At 40.3% G+C, this 22,727-nt stretch overlaps 1 protein-coding gene across 1 annotated transcript in view; it reads left to right on the top strand.

Moving 5' to 3' along the window:
- LOC126419139 (X-linked retinitis pigmentosa GTPase regulator-like) overlaps positions 1-20,534 on the top strand; it is a 358,411-nt gene extending 337,877 nt beyond the window's left edge. The window contains exon 15 of the mRNA XM_050086247.1: positions 19,191-20,534. Within this exon, the coding sequence (XP_049942204.1) occupies positions 19,191-19,214 (24 nt within the window). The 3' untranslated portion in view covers positions 19,215-20,534. The remainder of the gene's footprint in view (positions 1-19,190) is intronic.
- The last annotated feature ends 2,193 nt before the right edge of the window (positions 20,535-22,727 follow it).

Here is a 22,727-nt window from a genome sequence, read left to right on the forward strand (position 1 = left end):
ATAACACCTTTTTGGCTATCAGTCTTACTATCTCTTCCCCCAATCTTATGGCTTCACTACATTGGCTGCTCCATGATGATAAACACTAGAGCAGTGAATCTGCGTGGCAAATCTGTGTGAGGAGTGTTCATGTATGTCGCTTGCTATGCACGCAGCTGTTACTTCACTCACCTGATACCATGCAGCATCAGTAACGGGCAACAGTAGCGCGGCCTTGCCACACAGGTAAAGAAACAGTGACTCCATATAGTTTTGTCAAAACATAGTGGCACTAATGGGGCCGGCGAGCAAATGAATGCATTTAGAATTAGAATTTCTTCTTATTAGCTGTCAATTTCCCATGTTTTCTATGGAAAAAGTGTGTGCTGTATACCTGAGATCCACCAAGTGTGACCATAGTATAGCGAAAATTAAATTGATAATTGAATTCTGAATGTTATTGAATGTCATTGTTTTAGTTATGGAACTTTATATTTGCATGAAAGAATAGCTGATAATATAATGCTCTCTTTCAGTCAGTTGCTAAAATAGTATGGACATCAAGAAGTATTTTGAACATGTTGTTGCTGTTGTGCTCTTCAGTCGTGAGACTGGTTTGATGCAGCTCTCCATGCTACTCTATCCTGTGCGGGCTTCTTCATCTCCCAGTACCAACTGCAACCTACATCCTTCTGAATCTGCTTAATGTATTCATCTCTTGGTCTCCCTCTATGATTTTTACCCTCCACGCTGCCCTCCAATGTTAAATTGGTGATCCCTTGATGCCTCAGAACATGTCCTACCAACCGATCCATTCTTCTAGTCAAGTTGTCCCACAAATGCCTCTTCTCTATACCTCCTCATTAGTTATGTGATCTACCTGTCTAATCTTCAGCATTCTTCTGTAGTACCACATTTCGAAAGCTTCTATTCTCTTCTTGCCCAAACTATTTATCGTCCATGTTTCACTTCCATACATGGCTACACTCCACACAAATACTTTCAGAATCGACTTCCTTAAATCTATACTCGATGTTAACAAATATCTATTCTTCAGAACCACTTTCCTTGCCTTTGCCAGTCTGCATTTTATATCCTCTCTACTTCGGCCATCATCAGTTATTTTGCTACCCAAATATCAAAACTCCTTTACTATTTTAAGTGTCTCATTTCCTAATCTAATTCCCTCCGCATCACCCGACTTAATTCGACTACATTCCATTATCCTCGTTTTGCTTTTGTTGATGTTCATCTTATATCCTCCTTTCAAAACACTGTCCAATTCATTCAATTGCTCTTCCAAGTCCTTTGCTGTCTCTGACAGAATTACAATGTCATTGGCAAATCTCAAAGTTTTTATTTCTTTTTCATGGATTTCAAGACCTACTCCAAATTTTTCTTTTGTTTTCTTTACTGCTTGCTCAATATACAGATTGAATAACATTGGGGAGAGGCTACAACCCTGTCTCACTCCCTTCCCAACCACTGCTTCCCTTTCATGTCCCTCGCTCCCTGTATTTTACCCCTGCCACATTTAGAATTTGAAAGATAGTATTCCAGTCAACATTGTCAAAAGGTTTCTCTAAGTCTGCAAATGCTAGAAATGTAGGTTTGCCTTTCCTTAATCTTTCTTCTAAGATAAGTCGTAAGGTCAGTATTGCCTCACGTGTTCCAATATTTCTACAGAATCCGAACTGATCTTCCCCAAAGTTGGCTTCTACTAGTTTTTCCATTCGCCTGTAAAGAATTCGCATTAGTATTTTGCAGCTGTGGCTTATTAAACTGATTGTTCGGTAATTTTCACATCTGTCAGCACCTGCTTTCTTTGGGATTGGAATTATTATATTCTTCTTGAAGTCTGAGGGTATTTCACCTATCTCATACATCTTGCTCACTAGATGGTAGAGTTTTGTCAGGACTGGCTCTCCCAAGGCCGTCAGTTGTTCTAATGGAATGTTGTCTACTCCCGGGGCCTTGTTTCGACTCAGGTCTTTCAGTGCTCTGTCAAACTCTTCACGCAGTATTGTATCTCTCATTTCTTCTTCATCTACATTCTCTTCCATTTCCAGAATATTGTCCTCAAGTACGTCGCCCATGTATAGACCCTCTATATACCCCTTCCACCTTTCTGCTTTCCCTTCTTTGCTTAGAACTGGGTTTCCATCTGAGCTCTTGATATTTATACAAGTGGTTCTCTTTTCTCCAAAGGTCTCTTTAATTTTTCTGTAGGCAGTTTCTATCTTACCCTTAGTGAGATAAGCCTCTACATTCTTACATTTGTCCTCTAGCCATCCCTGCTTAGCCATTTTGCACTTCCTGTCGATCTCATTTTTGAGACGTCTGTATTCCTTTTTGCCTGCTTCATTTACTCCATTTTTATATTTTCTCCTTTCATCAACTAAATTCAATATTTCTTCTGTTACCCAAAGATTTCTACTAGCCCTCGTCTTTTTACCTACTTGATCCTCTGCTGACTTCACTACTTCATCCCTCTGCTGCCTTCACTACTTCATCCCTCAGAGCTACCCATTCGTCTTCTACTGTATTTCTTTCCCCCATTTGTGACAATTGTTCCCTTATGCTCTCCCTGAAACTCTGTACAACTTCTGGTTTAATCAGTTTGTCCAGATCCTATCTCCTTAAATTCCCACCTTTTTGCAGTTTCTTCAGTTTTAATCTACAGCTCATAACCAATAGAGTGTGGTTAGAGTCCACATCTGCCCCTGGAAATGTCTTACAATTTAATATCTGGTTCCTAAATCTCTGTCTTACCGTTATATAATCTATTTGATACCTTCTAGTATCTCAAGGATTCTTCCATGTGTACAACCTTCTTTTGTGATTCTTGAACCAAGTGTTAGCTATGGTTAAGTTATGCACAGTGCTAAATTCTACCAGACGGCTTCCTCTTTCATTTCTTTCCCCCAATCCATATTTACTTACTATGTTTCCTTCTCTCCCTTTTCCTACTCTCAAATTCCAGTCACCCATGACTATTAAATTTTCGTCTCCCTTCACTACCTGAATAATTTCTTTTATCTCATCATACATTACATCAATTTCTTCATCATCTGCAGAGCTAGTTGGCATATAAACTTGTACTATTGCAGTAGGCGTGGGCTTCGTGTCTATCTTGACCACAATAATGCGTTCACTATGCTGTTTGTAGTAGCTTACCCGCACTCCTATTTTTTTATTCATTATTAAACCTACTCCTGCATTACCCCTATTTGATTTTGTATTTATAACCCTGTATTCACCTGACCAAAGTCTTGTTCCTCCTGCCACCGAACTTCACTAATTCCCACTATATCTAACTTTAACCTATCCATTTCCCTTTTTAAATTTTCTAACCTACCTGCCCGATTAAGGGATCTGACATTCCACCCTCCGATCCGCAGAATGCCGGTTTTCTTTCTCCTGATAACGACGTCCTCTTGAGTAGTCCCCGCCCAGAGATCCGAATGGGGGACTATTTTACCTCTGTAATATTTTACCAAAGAGGATGCCATCATCATTTAACCATACAGTAAAGCTGTAGTTTCCCCTTGCTTTCAGCCGTTCGCATTACCAGCACAGCAAGGACGTTTTTGTTAGTGTTACAAGGCCAGATCACTCAATCATCCAGACTATTGCCCCTGTAACTATTGAAAAGGCTGCTGCCCCTCTTCAGGAACCACATGTTTGTCTGGCCTCTCAACAGATACCCCTCCGTTGTGGTTGCACCTACGGTACGGCCATCTATATCGCTGAGGCACGCAAGCCTCCCTACCAACGGCAAGGTCCATGGTTCATGGTGGGGCTAAAAGGCTACAAGTACTCAAATGTCTTTAACCACATTTGGCTCAAAGGTGCCTTCCCGTCCCAACAGCAAGATAGTATCATCTTTGTAATTCTTAACCTGGCAAAAAAGAAACTACATCTATTGACAGATACCAACCAATTAGCCACATCAATGTGCTCTGCAAACTGCTTGAAAGGATGGTTGCCTGCAGATTATGCTGGACTCTCAAATCTCAGGGCATTTTGTCATCCAATCAGTGTGGTTTCTGAGAGAAGTGATCCACAACCAACCTTCTTGTTAGGTTGGACATGGTGATCCAATAGGCTTGTTTTCTAAACACTAGCACCACATCACAATCTTTTTGACCTGAGGAAGGCATACGACACAGCAAGGTGCCATTACATTTTACTTACTATCCATGGCTAGGACTTTGGCAAGCTCCGTCCAGATTTTTACTTGTCAGTTTTTATCCCACAAATTTTTCTAGGTTAGAGTTGTTATTTCACACAGATCTTCACTGGTCCAAGAGAACAGCATTACTGAGGGCTCTGTGCTGAGTGTCACACTCTTCCTCATCACCAGCATCGGGTTAGTGACCTCTGTCAGGCCTCTCCCCGTGCCATACGTTGATGATTTTTGCATTTAGTGCAGCTCCTACTCTGTAGCCCCAGCTGAACGCCAGCTTTAAGGTGCCATCCAAAGAGCCTCCACTTGCACCCTTTCCCATGGTTTCCAGTTGTCACACGCCAAAATGTGAGTCAAGCATTTCTATCCATCCTGACCCAGAACTCTACTTCGATACCAGCTCTTAGACATTGTTGCACAATCCCATTTTTTGTCATCCTCTTTGATAATCAGCTGACGTGGCTGCTGCATGTTCATCAACTAAAGACTAAATGCTTGCAAAAGCTTAAAACTCTCTTGCTTCCTTACCAACACCTCTTGGGGTGCAGATCATGCTACTCTTCTCTCTATTTACCAGGCACTGGTCTCAGGTTGCGAGGTTTATGGCTCGGTGCCACCTTAAGCTTTAAAATTGTTGTACCCAGCTCATTGTCTTGACATTTGACTGGCTACATCATCTGGACTAGTCCTGTAGACAGTCTCCTTGCTGAAGCTCCAGCTCCCTTTCAGCTCCAACAGTACCAGCTGTTGCTCACTTATGCAGTTACCATCTGACAATTTCCTCATCAGCCAACTTACCACTTTTTTTGCACGCACGTGGTGTCAACCTCTTGAAACACATCCTCAGGTTAGATCACAAATTAGAATAAACCTTGCAGCACTCTGCCAGGACCTCTGCCTAACTTAAGATATACTCCCCGTATTTTCCAGCATCCCACAACCCCCGCCATCCTGGTTGGCACTCAGGCCACCAATTAGAAGCTATCTGTTCCAGAGTCCTAAAGTTACCGTTACCCTTATGACCTTTCAGCATATTTTCTTTTCAGTTCTTCAAGAGTATCAGGGTGCTACCATCATATAAGTTGATGCATCTAAAACCATGAATAGGACATGATATGCTTTTACAACTCCTACTGGTCAGAAACTTCAATTTCCAATGACTTTGTAAGCAATCTCCAAGTCTTTGATCATCCTGTGATATCTGATATTCGTAACCTTCTCTCTGACCTTAGTCTCTGGAGCCTAGGTCAGAGGGGTATCTCAAGGAATTAACTGGCCGACTGTTTGGCCATAGAAGCAATTACTTGCCCCAAATTTGTATTTATGTTCCTAGGTATGAATTTGTGGGTGCAAATAAGGCCTGTACTCACTTGAAATTGGAACAACATAGGGTGGGCTATTGCCTTCTCTACCCATGCACACATGACTGCCACCTCTGGCAGCTCGAATCAGAGACATTTGTCATGTGTACGTGAGATGTGCTTGCTTGTGTGAATGAATGTGTGTGTGTGTGTTTTCTTTTCTGAACGAGGCTTTGGCTGAAAGCTAAATATGTAACAGTCTTTTCAGTTTGCCTGTCTGCAACTCAGCAGGTCTTCTTTACAGTGAGTAGTAATCTAACATTTTCCTTATATTGTTGATATCCCAACCTGAAGTTTCCATTGTTTGATTTTTTCTTCTTCAGACACAATTTTCTTGGCATTGCCAGTGTACATTTTATATCTTCTCAACTTCCAACATCATCAGTTATTTTACTGTCCAAATTCATATACTGCTTTTAGTGTCTCATTTCCTAAGCTAATTTCCTCAGCATCACTTGATTCAGTTCATCTTGTACACACAATAAAAACTAGGACATGTCTAGTCCAACAATCACCTAACGGTCACCCGTCTAGCCCCTTCCCTGTTCCCATTCCAGCACTACATAGCCCTCTGTTCCACCAATGCACCCAGTCTTTTTACTACTTTTCCGCTAAAACCCACTCCTTCCTCCCCCGCCCTCCATCTAACCTCCCAACTGCACCTAGCTTCCCCACTCTCCAACTCATCCCTGCACACTCCCAGCAGCAGTTTACTATCCCCCACCCCTGCCCTGCTATCCCTCCCCTCCTCACCCTAGCCTCCCACAACCTCTGGTTGTCTCTCCCACAATTTGTTTATTGCTCACATTCTGGCTCCACCTGCCAGAGACACTGATTGAGTGTGTGAGTTGTGTTTGCATGAATGTGTGTGTGTGTGTGTGTGTGTGTGTGTGTGTGTGTGTGTGTGTGTGTGTGTGTGTGTGTGTGTGTGTGTCATGTGTTGTCTATTTTTGACAAAGACCTTAATGGCCAAAAGCTAACTTTCCAACAGTCTTTTTGTTGTGCCTTTCTGCGACTCAGCATCTCTGCTGTGTGGTGAATAGCAACTATCCTTTTGAAACTTCCTGGCAGATTAAAACAGTGTGCCGGACCGAGACTTGAACTCAGGACCTTTGCCTTTCGTGGGCAAGTGCTCTACCAGCTGAGCTACCCAAGCACGACTCACGCCCCGTCCTCACAGCTTTACTTCTGCCAGTACCTCGTCTCCTACCTTCCAAACTTAACAGAAGCTCTCCTGCGAATCTTGCAGAACTAGGTCCCGAGTTCGAGTCTCGGTCCAGCACACAGTTTTAATCTGCCAGGAAGTTTCATATCAGCGCACACTCCGCTGCAGAGTGAAAATCTCATTCTGGAAACATTCCCAGGCTGTGGCTAAGCCATGTTTCTGCAGTATCCTTTCTTTCAGGAGTGCTAGTTCTGCAAGGTTTGCAGGAGAGCTTCTGTTAAGTTTGGAAGGTAGGAGAAGAGGTACTGACAGAAGTGAAGCTGTAAGGATGGGGCATGAGTCGTGCTTGGGTAACTCAGTTAGTAGAGCACTTGCCCGCGAAAGGCAAAGGTCCTGAGTTCGAGTCTCGGTCCGGCACACAGTTTTAATCTGCCAGGAAGTTTCATATCAGCACACACTCCGCTGCAGAGTGAAAATCTCATTCTGGAAACTATCCTTTTCATTATATTACTACAGTCCACTGTATAATAATATCAAAAGTACATAAGTAACATCTCCTTGCTTCAAAATAATTTAAAGAACATTTGTGTGGCACTCTATTTTAATGTATACAAGAATTTTTTAACGTATGCAAACTAAAACTTTTATGTGAAATTCTCATGTTGCACAGCGAATTGGCCTTTTGATCATTTCCTTATTTTATGCAATCTTTAAGTTGTTACTACGTCACCTATCTTTAAAATCTACTGCAGCAACATAGATATTAATTTAACATGCTAAAGGGAAAATAGTGCACAACATTTCAATGCTTGTAAAGCTTACTAATACTACTGTATTGTTTTACTTGTGGATGTTGTTGTGGTCTTCACTTCAGTGACTGGTTTCGTTTGTAGCTCTCCATGCCAATTTTTCCACAGCTAATCTCTTCATAATGATTGCGACGTGCATCGGCCTGAACCTGCTTGTTGTAGTCAAGCCTTGGTCTCTCTCTACAGTTTTTACCCATTCAGAAGTGTCGTATCACTCTGTCCCTTCTTCTACTCAAGGTCTTTTTTCCCCAGTCTGATTCATTACCCCTTCATTAGTTTTTCTACCTGTCAATATAATCTTTAGCATTCTTCTGAAGCATCACATTTCAAAATCTTCTATTCCCTTTCTTGCACTGCTTCATGTTTCACTTCTTTATAAGGCCATACTCCAGACAAGTACTTTCAGAAAAGAACTTACACACACTTAAATATGTACTAAACTAGTGACTTGCCCCAGCTTCCCATAGGTAGCTTTAAGTATCTACTGCTAGATTAGCGTCTGCCATAGTAATAATAAATTATGTACACAAACCTTCCTCATCAATCAGTCCATCTAGTAGTGAAAGATATATCAAAATCCCTAAAGCAGTTTCTAAGATGAACTTTCATGTACAAACAGAAAAGCATGGCGGGTCCTTAATTGAAATTATGTACAGATTCTGGTCACACTTTGCTGCTCTTTTGTGATACAGCAGCTGTTTATTGCTTTTCTTGCCAGATGTTGCCTGATCTCTAGCTGATCAGATCATAACTCCCATCACTGCCACGAGATGCCACTCCAAATGCCAATTAAATATGAAACAGATAACAATACATACACTATGTGATCAAAAGTATCTGTATGCCCCCAAAAACATACATTTTTCATATTAGGCTCATTGTGCTGCAATCTACTGCCAGGTACTCCATATCAGCGACCTCAGTAGTCATTAGACATCATGAAAGAGCAGTATGGGGCACTCCGCGGAACTCGTGGACATTGAACGTGGTCAGGTGATTGGGTGTCACTTGTGTCATACATTTGTACACAAAATTTCCACACTCCTAAACACACCTAGGTCCACTGTTTCTGATATGATAGTGAAGTGGAAATGTGAAGGGACACACACAGCACAAAAGCGTACAGGCCAAGCTCATCTGTTGACTGACAGAGACTGCCAACAGTTTAAAAGTTTTGTAACGTATAATTGGCAGACATCTATCCAGCCCATCACACAGAAATTCCAAACTGCATCAGGATCCACTGCGAGTACTATGACAGTTAGGCGGGAGGTGGGAAAACGTGGATTTCATGGTCGAGCGGGTGCTCATAACCCATACATCACGCTGGTAAACGCCAAACAACACCTCACTTGGTGTAAGGAGCGTAAACATTGGACGATTGAACAGTGGAAAAACGTTGTGTGGAGTGACAAATCATGGTACACAATGTGGCGATCCGATGGCAGAGTTTGGGTATGGCGAATGCCTGGGTGAACGTCATCTTCCAGCGTGTGTAGTGCCAACAGTAAAATTCAGAGGTAGTGTTATGGTGTGGTCATGTTTTTCATGGAGGGGGCTTGCACTCCTTGTTGTTTTGCATGGCACTATCACAGCACAGGCCTACACTGATGTTTTAAGCACCTTCTTGCATCCCACTGTTGAAGAGCAATTTGGGGATGGCGATTGCATCTTTCAACATGATCGAGCACCTATTCATAATGCACAGCCTGTGTCGAAGTGGTTATACGACAATAATATCCCTGTAATAGACTGGCCTGCACAGAGTCCTAACCTGAATCCCACAGAACACCTTTGGGACGTTTTGGAACGCCGACTTGGTGGCAGGCTTCACTGACCGACATCGATACCTCTCCTCAGTGCAGCACTCTGTGAAGAATGGGCTGCCATTCCCCAAGAAACCTTCCAGCACCTGATTGAACATATGCTTGCAAGAGTGGAAGGTATCATCAAGGCGTGGTGGGTGCCACAAGCTTGTAAGACATTTTCAGCCAGGTGTCCAGATACTTCTGATGACATAGTGTATATTACACATTCATCATTTCTATAATAATAAATTCTATGTACAAACCTTCCTCGTGAATCGGTCTCTCTATTAGTGAAAATCTTATCAAAATTTCTGCACTAGTTTCTGAGATTAGCCTTATACAAAAAAACATGGTGGGGAACTTTAATTTAGTAATTTACATAGACATAAAAGTCACTGCCAGAAAAAAATTAGTACACCCTTGTAAAGGTTTCCAATCCACTAAAGATTTATTGTTGTACCAGTGCATATGGAGTACATGAAATGATTACATTTACAGATCAATAACACAAGCCGTTTTGAGGTACCAGGTACCGAGCAATGCCAAAACTCCCATATTAGTACTTGGTGTAGCGTCCACAGGTGACAATGCAGGTGCTGACTGTGGTATCCATTCAATCATACAGATGGCAAATACTGTCCTGAGATACATGCCTGCTTGACCTGTTCACGTAGTTCTGTAAGAGTTGTTGCCTGACAAGTTGCCTGAATCACTTTTTGTCCCATCGTATTCCACACATGCTCGATTGGAAACAAGTCCAGAGAAGTTCCTGCACATCTTGCAGAGTATGTTGATTTTCAAATGTTGTTTTTTCACAGGCAGTTTATGGCCAGCATTCACTTTTCTGTTGCAAGAACTGCAAAAAAAGACCCTAACAACATTCTGCATGCACTGAGCTCTGGCTAAAAACACAAGATCTGTAGCTTCTACATCTACATCTACATTGATACTCCGCAAGCCACCCAACGGTGTGTGGCGGAGGGCACTTTACGTGCCACTGTCATTACCTCCCTTTCCTGTTCCAGTCGCGTATGGTTCGCGGGAAGAACGACTGTCTGAAAGCCTCCGTGCGCGCTCTAATCTCTCTAATTTTACATTCGTGATCTCCTCGGGAAGTATAAGTAGGGGGAAGCAATATATTCGATACCTCATCCAGAAACGCACCCTCTCGAAACCTGGCGAGCAAGCTACACCGCGATGCAGAGCGCCTCTCTTGCGGAGTCTGCCACTTGAGTTTATTAAACATCTCCGTAACGCTATCACGGTTACCAAATAACCCAGTGACGAAACGCGCCGCTCTTCTTTGGATCTTCTCTATCTCCTCCGTCAACCCGACCTGGTACGGATCCCACACTGATGAGCAATACTCAAGTATAGGTCGAACGAGTGTTTTGTAAGCCACCTCCTTTGTTGATGGACTACATTTTCTAAGCACTCTCCCAATGAATCTCAACCTGGTACCCGCCTTACCAATAATTAGTTTTATATGATCATTCCACTTCAAATCGTTCCGTACGCATACTCCCAGATATTTTACAGAAGTAACTGCTACCAGTGTTTGTTCCGCTATCATATAATCATACAATAAAGGATCCTTCTTTCTATGTATTCGCAATACATTACATTTGTCTATGTTAAGGGTCAGTTGCCACTCCCTGCACCAAGTGCCTATCCGCTGCAGATCTTCCTGTATTTCGCTACAATTTTCTAATGCAGCAACTTCTCTGTATACTACAGCATCATCCGCGAAAAGCCGCATGGAACTTCCGACACTATCTACTAAGTCATGTATATATATTGTGAAAAGCAATGGTCCCATAACACTCCCCTGTGGCACGCCAGAGGTTACTTTAACGTCTGTAGACGTCTCTCCATTGATAACAACATGCTGTGTTCTGTTTGCCAAAAACTCCTCAATCCAGCCACACAGCTGGTCTGATATTCCGTAGGCTCTTACTTTGCTTATCAGGCGACAGTGCGGAACTGTATCGAACGCCTTCCGGAAGTCAAGAAAAATAGCATCTACCTGGGAGCCTGTATCTAATATTTTCTGGGTCTCATGAACAAATAAGGCGAGTTGGGTCTCACACGATCGCTGTTTCCGGAATCCATGTTGATTCCTACATAGTAGGTTCTGGGTTTCCAGAACTGACATGATACGCGAGCAAAAAACATGTTCTAAAATTCTACAAGAGATCGACGTCAGAGATATAGGTCTATAGTTTTGCGCATCTGTTCGACAACCCTTCTTGAAGACGGGGACTATCTGTGCTCTTTTCCAATCATTTGGAACCCTCCGTTCCTCTAGAGACTTGCGGTACACGGCTGTTAGAAGGGGGGCAAGTTCTTTCGCGTACTCTGTGTAGAATCGAATTGGTATCCCGTCAGGTCCAGTGGACTTTCCTCTATTGAGTGATTCCAGTTGCTTTTCTATTCCTTGGACACTTATTTCGATGTCAGCCATTTTTTCGTTTGTGCGAGGATTTAGAGAAGGAACTGCAGTGCGGTCTTCCTCTGTGAAACAGCTTTGGAAAAAGGTGTTTAGTATTTCAGCTTTACGCGTGTCATCCTCTGTTTCAATGCCATCATCATCCCGTAGTGTCTGGATATGCTGTTTCGAGCCACTTACTGATTTAACGTAAGACCAGAACTTCCTAGGATTTTCTGTCAAGTCGGTACATAGAATTTTACTTTCGAATTCAATGAACGCTTCACGCATAGCCCTCCTTACGCTAACTTTGACATCGTTTAGCTTCTGTTTGTCTGAGAGGTTTTGGCTGCGTTTAAACTTGGAGTGGAGCTCTCTTTGCTTTCGCAGTAGTTTCCTAACTTTGTTGTTGTACCACGGTGGGTTTTTCCCGTCCCTCACAGTTTTACTCGGCACGTACCTGTCTAAAACGCATTTTACGATTGCCTTGAACTTTTTCCATAAACACTCAACATTGTCAGTGTCGGAACAGAAATTTTCGTTTTGATCTGTTAGGTAGTCTGAAATCTGCCTTCTATTACTCTTGCTAACCAGATAAACCTTCCTCCCTTTTTTTATATTCCTATTAACTTCCATATTCAGGGATGCTGCAACGGCCTTATGATCACTGATTCCCTGTTCTGTACATACAGAATCAAAAAGTTCGGGTCTGTTTGTTATCAGTAGGTCCAATATGTTATCTCCATGAGTCGGTTCTCTGTTTAATTGCTCGAGGTAATTTTCGGATAGTGCACTCAGTATAATGTCACTCGATGCTCTGTCCCTACCACCCGTCCTAAACATCTGAGTGTCCCAGTCTATATCTGGTAAATTGAAATCTCCACCTAAGACTATAACATGCCCCCAGACCCTAAGGCCTGAGGGTAGGAGCAGTGCGTCTTGGACGAATTCACTCTATGAGATAGCGCTCACGAGGTCTACATTGTACACGCAAATGACCATCACTTGCATGCAGGCAGGATCTGCTTTCGTTGCTGAAGATTACTGTGCACAGTTCCATCTTCCAAGTTATCCTCGACCAGTCAAGCTGTGCACGTCGATGCTGTGGCGTGAGTGGAAGATGAGCTAGATGTGTGCGTGCCCGTAGTCGCACTACCAATAACTGGTTTGCAACAGTTTGTGTTGATACATCTGGGCTCACAAGCCCTTTAATCTGTGCTGTGATAACTGTATAATCTGCCAATGCTTCCCTTACACTACAATGATCCTGGTGGGCATCTGTGCTGCATGGATGTCCAGAACCTATCTACAGGTGTGAGAAAGTTCACATGACCACTGATACCAGCATCGTTGCACAACTGACACAACATGTCCAACTTGAGTGACAATTCTTGGAAATGATCATCCTGTCACTCATCAGGCCACTATTTGAGCTCTTCCAGACTCACTCATTTCACTATAGGAAGCACGAGTGGGTCTCTGTGGCATGGTTTCCTGCTTCCTTTACATGTGTACACCACAATGAGTCTTCTAGATGTGTTCATTCCCTCTTAAAGGTTAGACACATATGGCGCTCTGATAGCTATGCCACTACACTATCTGTTGGTGGACAACATTGAAAATGTTATCAGCACATCTACTATTCCCCAGGTGGCATATACTGTCATTGGATCAAAATTGACTTTGTCGTTCCAGGTGTACTAACTTTCTCTGGCAGTGTATTTCTCTTTTTCAGAAACACTTTTCCTGCTATTGTCTTACTGCTTTTTATATCCTCTCTAGTTCATCCATCATCAGTCAGTTTCGTTGCTGCCCAAGTAGCAAAACTCATCCACTCCTTTTAAAGTCTCATTTCCTAATTTTATTTCTCTAGCATCATATAACTTAAATTTTACTACTCTCCATTAGTATTATACTTTTGTGGGTATTTATTCTATAACCTCTTTTCAAGACACTATCCATTCCATTCAGCTGATCTTACAAGTCTTTTGACATCTTTAACAGAATTAAGACGGCATTATTTTACTCATCAGCACAGATAGTCTATGTATTGACAAGTATATTCTATGTTTCTACTCTTTCCACATGTAAGCAACTTGTCCACACATATGATACATGTACATAATAAATAAAATTAAAATAATGTACGTTACATCAATGATATCCCACATGCTGTAGGATAATAGCCCCCTCATTATAAAGTAGGCTAATGATAGATTGGGCATGCACTAGTACAGTAAGTCTGAATATAGAGGTGGAGAACTTCATAGATAGAAAGTGCAGGCTCATTTCAGGGATATAGTTTAATACCTGATCCAGGATAAACCAGAGTATTTCATATTTAATAAGGTGCATCATATAGGGAAACTCCTGTGGTATTGTCATAACAACATTTCTGGTAATTACATTTTTGAGTCTGTGCACAGGTAACAGCTCTCAAGGAAACAAAAAATTGTTCATTTGTGTAATACAATAACATCCACTCTGTATTCATCAACTCCTTGCCAAAATGCTGAAACCACAAGATGATGATGATTAGTGTTTGAGCTGAAACCACAAGAAATATGTATTGTGGCTTAGTATATCCTACTCTGTCATACAGAGTAGTACTGCCGGCCAGTATCTGCCAAACTTTGCTGAAAATGGTTTCTATTTAGCAGAAGAGAGCAACGAGGATTGTAATAAAGGAGCATCTAGGCACATCACATAGAAATCGATTCATGAGCTTTAATATTCTGACTTTGTTTACTATGTTTTCTATCAGACCATAATGTTAGTAGAAGGAAATATGGAAATAGCTACTAGGAACTTCTTGATTCATAATAACGAAACCAGGCACAAATCAGCTTTTCACACAGTCAACAGAAGATGCATTGACAGAAAATTATTGTGATGATGAGTGAACATAATTCGTTAGCAGATGAACTGAAAATACTGACTAAAGAAGCTTTTAAAATATCGATTAAGTAATGAGTTATCCCAAAATCTCTGTTTCATGGAAAAACTGAAAATATTGACTAGAAAAACTTTTAAAATATCAATCAAGTAATGTCTTATTCCTAAATCTGTATTTCATGGAAATGACACAAACAGAAATTTAAGCAGTAGCATCAACCCCCCCTCCCCCTCCCCAAACCATGGCCCTTTCTGAGATGGGGTGGCTTGCAAGTGTCACTGATAAAGGTAGCCTTACCCTGGTGCAACCACAGTGGAGAGACATCTCTGGAGCACCCAGACTAACCTATGGTTCCTGAAGAAGGGCAACATCCTGCGTAATTAACTAATTTGACACTGTAACATTAGCCAAAATGGCCTTGTGTGTTGGTACTGTGAATGGCCAAAAGCATGGGGAAACCACAACTGTTATTTTTCTGTGGGCATGTAGCTCTACTGTACAGAATTAATGATGGCATCTTCCCAGGCAAAAATTCTGGAGGTCTAATAGTCTCCCAATTGATTCTCCAGGCGAGGACTATTTGGGAGGATGTTATCAGGAGAAAAAACAAATCTGGCGTTTTACAAGTCAGAACATGGAATGTTAGGTGCCTCAAGAAGAATTGGGGTGGGATTGAAGTGCAGTAGTGCAGTGGCAGAAAGAATAAGACTTCTGATCAGGGGAGTACAGGGTTATAAATATAAAATCAAGCAGGTGTAATGTAGCAGTGAATCTAATAATAAATATGAAAATAATAATGTACGTAAGCTATAAATACAAAGGTAATACCCGCCATAGTAGTACAATTTTATATACCAGCTAATTCCAGATGATGAAGAGATGGAAAGAATCTATGATGAGATTAAAAAAAGTATTCAGATAGTTAAGGGAGACAAAGATGTAATTATGATGGAAGATTGAAATTCAGTGGTAGGTAAGGGAAGAGAAGGAAAAGTAGTAGGAGAACGTGGACTGGCGAAAAGGAATGAAACAGGAAGCTGCCTGGTAGAATGGTGCATAGACATTAATAATTTTTGCTAACACTTGGTTTAAAAATCATGTAAGAAGGTTGTATACAAGGAAGAGACCTTGAGTCACTGAAAGGATTCAGATTGATTATTTAATGGTAAGACAGAGATTTCAAAAGCAGATTTTAATCTATAAGACATATCTGGGGGCAGATGTGGACTCTGACCATAATTTATTTGTTATGAACCGCAGCTTAATATTGAAGAAATTGTGAAAAGGTAGAAAATTAAGGAGATGTGACTCAGATAAACTGCAAGAACAAAATGTTGAGAGTTTCAGAAGGAGTGTTAGGCAATATTTGACTGAAACAGGGGAAAGGAATGCAGTAGAAAACGAATGGAGAACCCAATAGATAAAAAGATTGGCCCTAATAGAAATACTTAGAAACACAGGATTTAATTGACAAAAGAAAAAAAATATATAGATGCAGCTAGTGAAACAGGTGAAAGGTAATACAGACATCTAAAAAATCTGTCAAGAAAGTACAAAGTAGTGAGCAGGAATGGCTACAGGTTGCAAAAGCATGTGTAACAAAGGAAAAGATAGATGTCACCCATAGGAAAGTTAGAGAGACATTTGGAAATAAAAAGAGGCAGCTGTATGAATATCAAGAGCTCAGATTGCAAGCGGTTACTGAGCAAAGAAGGGGAAGCTGAGAAGTGGAAGGAATACATAGAAGGGTTATACATGGATAATGAAAATGAGCTGGGAGATATAATACTGTGAGAAGAATTTGACAGAGACTGGAAGTCGAAACAAGACCCCTGGTGTAAATGAGATTCTTTCAGAATTACTGAGGTCCTTGGGACTATTCCATCTGGGGCACAAGATGCATGAGACAGGCAGACTTCAAGAAGAATGTAACAATTCCAATCCCAAAGACAGCAGATGCTGACTGGTGTAAATACTACCACACCGTGTAAATACTACCACACCATCAGTTTAATAAGTCAAGGTTGCAAAATATTGACTCGAATTATGTACAGAAGAATGGAAAAACTGTTAGAAGTTGAGCTCCGGGAAGATCAGTTTTTGGTATGGAGAAATGTGGGTACACGTGAGACAGTACTGACCCTAGAACTTATCTTATAAGATAGAGAAAGGAAAGCTATGTTTATAGCATTTGTAGACTTAGAGAAAGCTTTTGACTATGTTGACTGGAATACTCTCTGAAATTCTGAAGTTAGCAGGGGTAAAATACAGGGAGTGAAGGCTATTAAAAGTTGTACAGAAACCAGACAACAGTTATAAGAGTCTAGTGGCATGAGAGGAAAGCAATGGTTGAGAAGGGAGTGAGACATGGTTGCACCTATTGATGATGTTCTTCAACCTGTTCATTGAGCAAGCAGTAAAAGAAACCAACGAGAAGCTTTGGAAAGGTAGTTAAAAGTTCAGGGAGAAGAAATAAAACCTTTGAAGTTTGCCAATGACATTGTAATTTTTTCAGGAACAGCAAAGAACATGTACAGCAGTTGAATGGAATGGACAGTGTCTTCAAAAGAGGTTATATGATGACCATCAACAAAAGTGAAATAAAGATAATGGAATGTACTGAAATTAAATCAGGTGATGCCAAGGAAATTAGGTCAGGAAATAAGGCACTAAAAGCAGTAGATTAGTTTTGCTATTATGACAGCAAGACAACTGGTGATTGCCAAAGTAGACAGGATATTAAATATAGGTTACGTATAGCAAGAAAACCATTTCTCAAAAATAGGAATTTGTTAACATTAGATTTAAGTTTTAGGAAGTCTTTTGTGAAGTTATTTGTCTGAGTGTACCCTTATACAAAAATTTATCTCAGACAAAAAAAAAAGAGTAGAAATTTTTGAAATGAACTGCTACACAAGAATGCTGACAGTTAGATGGGTAGACCATTCAGCTAATTAGGAGGTACTGGGTCACATGGGGTTAAAAAATGAAATATATGCCACAACTTAACTAAATGAAGGGATTAGTTGATAAATATCCTGAGGCATCAGAGGGAGGTCAGTTTAGTACAGGAAGGAAATGTGTTGTGGTCTGCTTTGTAGAAGGAGAGCAAAACATGCATACAGTAAGCAACTTCAAATCAATCTAGGTTGCAGAGGGTATTCAAAGATGAAGAAGCTTGTAGAGAATAGATTAACGTAGAAGCTACATCAAACCATTCTTCAGACTAAGTATCACAATGGCAACAACATACCAAAGTGAAAAGTACTCTTATTATTATCATCCATTTAAGGTTCTGCATGCTCAGAAAGAATTGATTGTGCTGCTAAAAATTGATCACACAATGTGTCAAAATTATTTGTACTTGTGAAGCCATCTTGTAATAATGATATGATATTTTGGACAATGGAGTAAGTGAAGGTTACTACTTATCACATAGGGAAGGTGTCATCTCACATTTGTCTTCCAATTAGGATTTTCCATTATCATATACAATTAGGTGACAAAAGTCATTGGATACCTTGTAATATTGTGTCGGACCCCCCTTTGCCCAGAGTAGTACAGGAACTTTATGTGGCATGGACTCAACAAGTTGATGGAAGTCCCCTGCAGCAATATTGACCCATGCTGCCTCTATAGCCATCCATCATTTCTATAGTGTTGTCAGTGCAGGATACTGTGCATGAACTGACCACTCAATTATGTCCTGTGAATGTTTGATGGGATTCCTGTCGGGCAATCTTGGTGGTCAAACCATTTGCTCAAATTATCCAGAATGTTCTTTATACCAGTCATGAATGATTGTGGTCTGGTGACATGACGCATTGTTATCCATCAAAATTCCATCACTGTTTGGGAATATGAACGTCAAATTTTGCCACACTGTCCTAACGGATACATACATCATACATCCCACATTGGTTTCTACTGTTATTTCATGCAGTGATGCTCGTCTGTTAGCACTGCCAACTCCACACTAAAGCTGCTGCTCTCAGTTGTTGTGTGCAGGCTGTTGGCCACTTTGTTGTCTGTGGCGAGAGGTAATTCCTGAAATATGGTATCCTCAGCATGCTCTGGAGACTGTGGATCTCAAAAGATTAAAATCCCTAATGATTTCTGAAATGGAATGTTGCATGTGTCTATCTCCAACTACCATTCCACATTCGAAGTCTGTTAATTCCTACCATGCAGCTATAACCACGTCAGAAACCTTTTCACATGAATAACCAAGGTACAAATGACAGCTCCGCCAGTGCTCAGCCCTTTTATATTTTGTGCAAGTTATAACTACTGCCATTTCTGTATGTGCATCTCACTATCCCGTGACTTTTGTCACCTCAGTTTAAAAACAGTTTTTATTGATAACCATGACACATACATTTTTTTAAGCAGAAATTAATGTGTATGGTCACCACATGAATCTATTTAGGCCTACTTCCATAAGTATCTGTGGAGGGGAGGGGGGTGCATTTGTAGCATTATTACATTTCTCATTGTGGTACATGATGTACTGTGGAATGTGTACCTCACTAACTGATAACTTCTTATTTTCCAGTCGAAAGCATGCCTCATTCTGTAGAAGAAATCAGCTTACTAAAAAGGAGAATTCTGGAATTATTTTGGAAGTATGACAGCTGTTTTTCTTGATTTTACGGTTTTTTCCACCTATGTTGTTCAGGAGCCTGGACCAGAATGATGTGTAACACAGATAAAATCCAGGCAGAAAAAGAAATACACCCTTCAATGTTTGTTATATCTAGTCATTTCTTATTGTACTCTTTTTTTATATCAACATATCAGTGAAACATATTTCCTGTTGATAATATTATCTGTAACATGGTTGTAGCTGTTAGTTACCTTTTCCTCAAAATTTTGTTGGCTGTATTTACATAATTTTCTATTAGAATAATATCTTTCCAACTGTGGCCTTACCATGTGGTTTCAATTGTGAAATATTTTTGATATACATGGAAATGGAATTAAATTACTTTTTCGATAATATTTGTGTGTAAATCTGAATTACAAATATTGCTCAGTGGACAAAAAGAATTAAATTTTGAGTGACATAATGTGCTTGTAATTTATATAATAGTAGTTCAAAAATAATTACCATCCGAACAGACTCGGAGAGAGAAGGAGGTACAGTAAAATATCTCAGTTTTGCACTTTATAAGAGAAGTTTATGTGCAATAAGAAATTTACTTTTTCCATTAAGTGATAAGGTTGTGTAAAGTAAGAAGTACTTTGAAACTAAAGTTTCAGCAGCTATAGATGAGGCCACATATGCAGCCCTGTTTTCCCTTCTTCAGGTTTATTCTTATCCCATAATTCTTTTGTGGACATGCAGAGACACATGTCAGTAGTTTATCTATAAAAATATTGTTTTATATGTGTGAACCCTTTAAAACAGACCACTGTTTAATAAGATGCTGTATTATATCAAGTGTGTGTGTGTGTGTGTGTGTGTGTGTGTGTGTGTGTGTGTGTGTGTGTGTGTGTGTGTGTGCGCGCGTGCGTGCGTGCGTGCGTGCGTATGTGTGAAATTATGTAAGTCCCATTTATTTTGTGTTGTGGTCTTAAAATCTTTCTTGATGCAGAACTATCTCCATATGCATTAAAAGTTACATCTCTCTCTCTCTCTCTCTGTACACATTCCCTCCATCATATAATTCCTATTGAATGAAATCATAGGAAGAGTATCCAGTTCTAAATAAAGCAATCACTCTTTCTATGTGATACTGTGAAGCAATATCAAATGTTTGGCTGTGATAATGCCACCAGTATTTTATATAAATCTTTTGTACAGCTGGGATGTATCATTTTCTTATTGACTGTATTTTACAAATATTGCACATTTTAAGAACTTTGTTTAAAGTTGTGTTTTTTTAACCTGTGTACTTCTGCAATAAATATTTTGTTATTCAAGTTGACTGTCTCTTCAAATACCTCCAAGTTTTTTCCCCCAGTGTGTTCAGCTACTCATTTAAGAAAAGATCTGTATATAACCTAATTTATTTATGTACTTGACATTACAGTATGTTGTATACCATCTCCTTCACTCAGAATTCATTAGCTATCTCTTAAATATAAATGATGTAGCATGTAAACTTGTTGTCGCCAGTTAGACACAGTACAATATGTGTAACACTTACCAGAAGACAAAATATTGTAACAGTAAATTTGTTGTTTCATTTAATTGTACGAAGTGTTAAAGACTCTCACAGCTAGTGGGTCTTTCTCATCCTGTGGACTGCCCCAATGTACTCCCTTTATCTCTGTGAGGGAGGAGCTAATAGTCTCGAAAGCCATGGTAGTTTTTTATACATTTAACAGTAATGGAAATTCCTAACTAGAACATTAGGCAAAATAAGGGAAAGGCAACAACTCACCTATAGCAATTGATGTGTTGAGCACAGAAACACATAACAGAAAACAACATTTATTTTAGTTTTCGAGCACTAGTTCTTTTTCTAGCTGAAGTACACACATTCACACACACAACCATACAGACACTCAAATGCACACTCTTACGGCCACGGCAAGACTTGTTATTGATACTCGGGGAGAGTGTATGGGGAGAAAGGCAGGTCTTTTGACAGATCACTCCACAGTTGCTTGACAAGAAAACTTTCATTATTTTGACCATTGCCTTGAATGTGGTGATGAAAGGGAAGCAGTCGTTGAAAAGGGAGTGAGACAGGGCTGTAGCCTATCCCCAATGTTATTCAATCTGTATATTGAGCAAGCAGTAAAGCAAACAAAAGAACAGTATGGAGTAGGAATTAAAATCCATGGAGAAGAAATAAAAACTTTGAGATTTGCTGATGACATTGTAATTCTGTCAAAGACAGCAAATGACCTGGAAGAGCAGTTGAATAGAATGGACAGTGTCTTAAAAGGAGAGTATAAGATGAACATCAACAAAAGCTAAATGAGGATAGTAGAACGTAGGCGAATTAAATCAGGTGTTGCTAAGGGAATTAGATTAGGAAATAAGATTCTTTAAGTAGTAGATGAGTTTTGCTACTTGGGGAGCAAAATAACTGATGATGGTCGAAGTAGAGAGGATATAAAATGTAACTGGCAAATACAAGTAAAGCAATTCTGAAGAAGAGATATTTGTTAACTTCAAGCATAGATTTAAGTGTCAGGAAGTTTTTTCTAAAAGTATTCGTGTGGAGTGTAGCTGTGTATGGAACTGAAACATGGACGATAAATAGTTCAGACAAGGAGAGAATAGAAGCTTTTGAAACGTGGTGCTACAGAAGAATGCTGAAGATAGATGGGTAGATCACGTAAAGAATGAGGAAGTACTGAATAGAATTGGGGAGAATAGGAATTTGTGGCACAACTTGACTAGAAGACGGGATTGGTTGGTAGGACGTGTTCTGAGGCATCAAGGGATCACCAATTTAGTATTGGAGGGCAGCATGGAGGATAAAAATCATAGAGATGAATCCACCAAGCAGATTCAGGAGGATGTAGGTTGCAGTAGTTACTTGGAGATGAAGAAGCTTGCACAGGATAGAGTAGCATTGAGAGCTGCATCGTACCAGTCTCTGGACTGAAGACCACAACAACAGGACCATCCAATCATCGTCAAAAGCCTTACAGCACATTCCAGGTGTCTCATAAGCATATTTTTGAATTTTGGGCTGTAGCACAGTGACTATTCGTGCACATGACAAGGCATCTGGATACCTTAAGACCATCCGATCACCATAAAAAACTTACATTTGCTGTAAGTTTTTTATGGTGATCGGATGGTCTTAAGGTGTCTCATGAGTGTATTTTCAAGTTTCAGCCTGTAGTGTGGCGTACATTAATGCTCGTGATTAGGCATATGGCTATGTTACGATCACCAGATTGTCAACAAACCATTACAAGAAATTCAAGGCACCAGCTTCAAAATTTCATATCAAAAGACTCAAAATTGCAGCCTGCAGTGCCTGTTCCTGACAAGACATTTGGATATTGCAGTAGATTGCCAGGTATGAACTGCCCTTAAGAAAATGACATATCTTAGAACATTTATATAACATTGAGTATATAGGCCGTAAGAAAAAAAATTGCAGTCAGTAGAACTTACTGC

The sequence above is a fragment of the Schistocerca serialis genome, chromosome 9 (genome assembly GCF_023864345.2).
Source record: "Schistocerca serialis cubense isolate TAMUIC-IGC-003099 chromosome 9, iqSchSeri2.2, whole genome shotgun sequence".
Classification (NCBI taxonomy): domain Eukaryota; kingdom Metazoa; phylum Arthropoda; class Insecta; order Orthoptera; family Acrididae; genus Schistocerca; species Schistocerca serialis.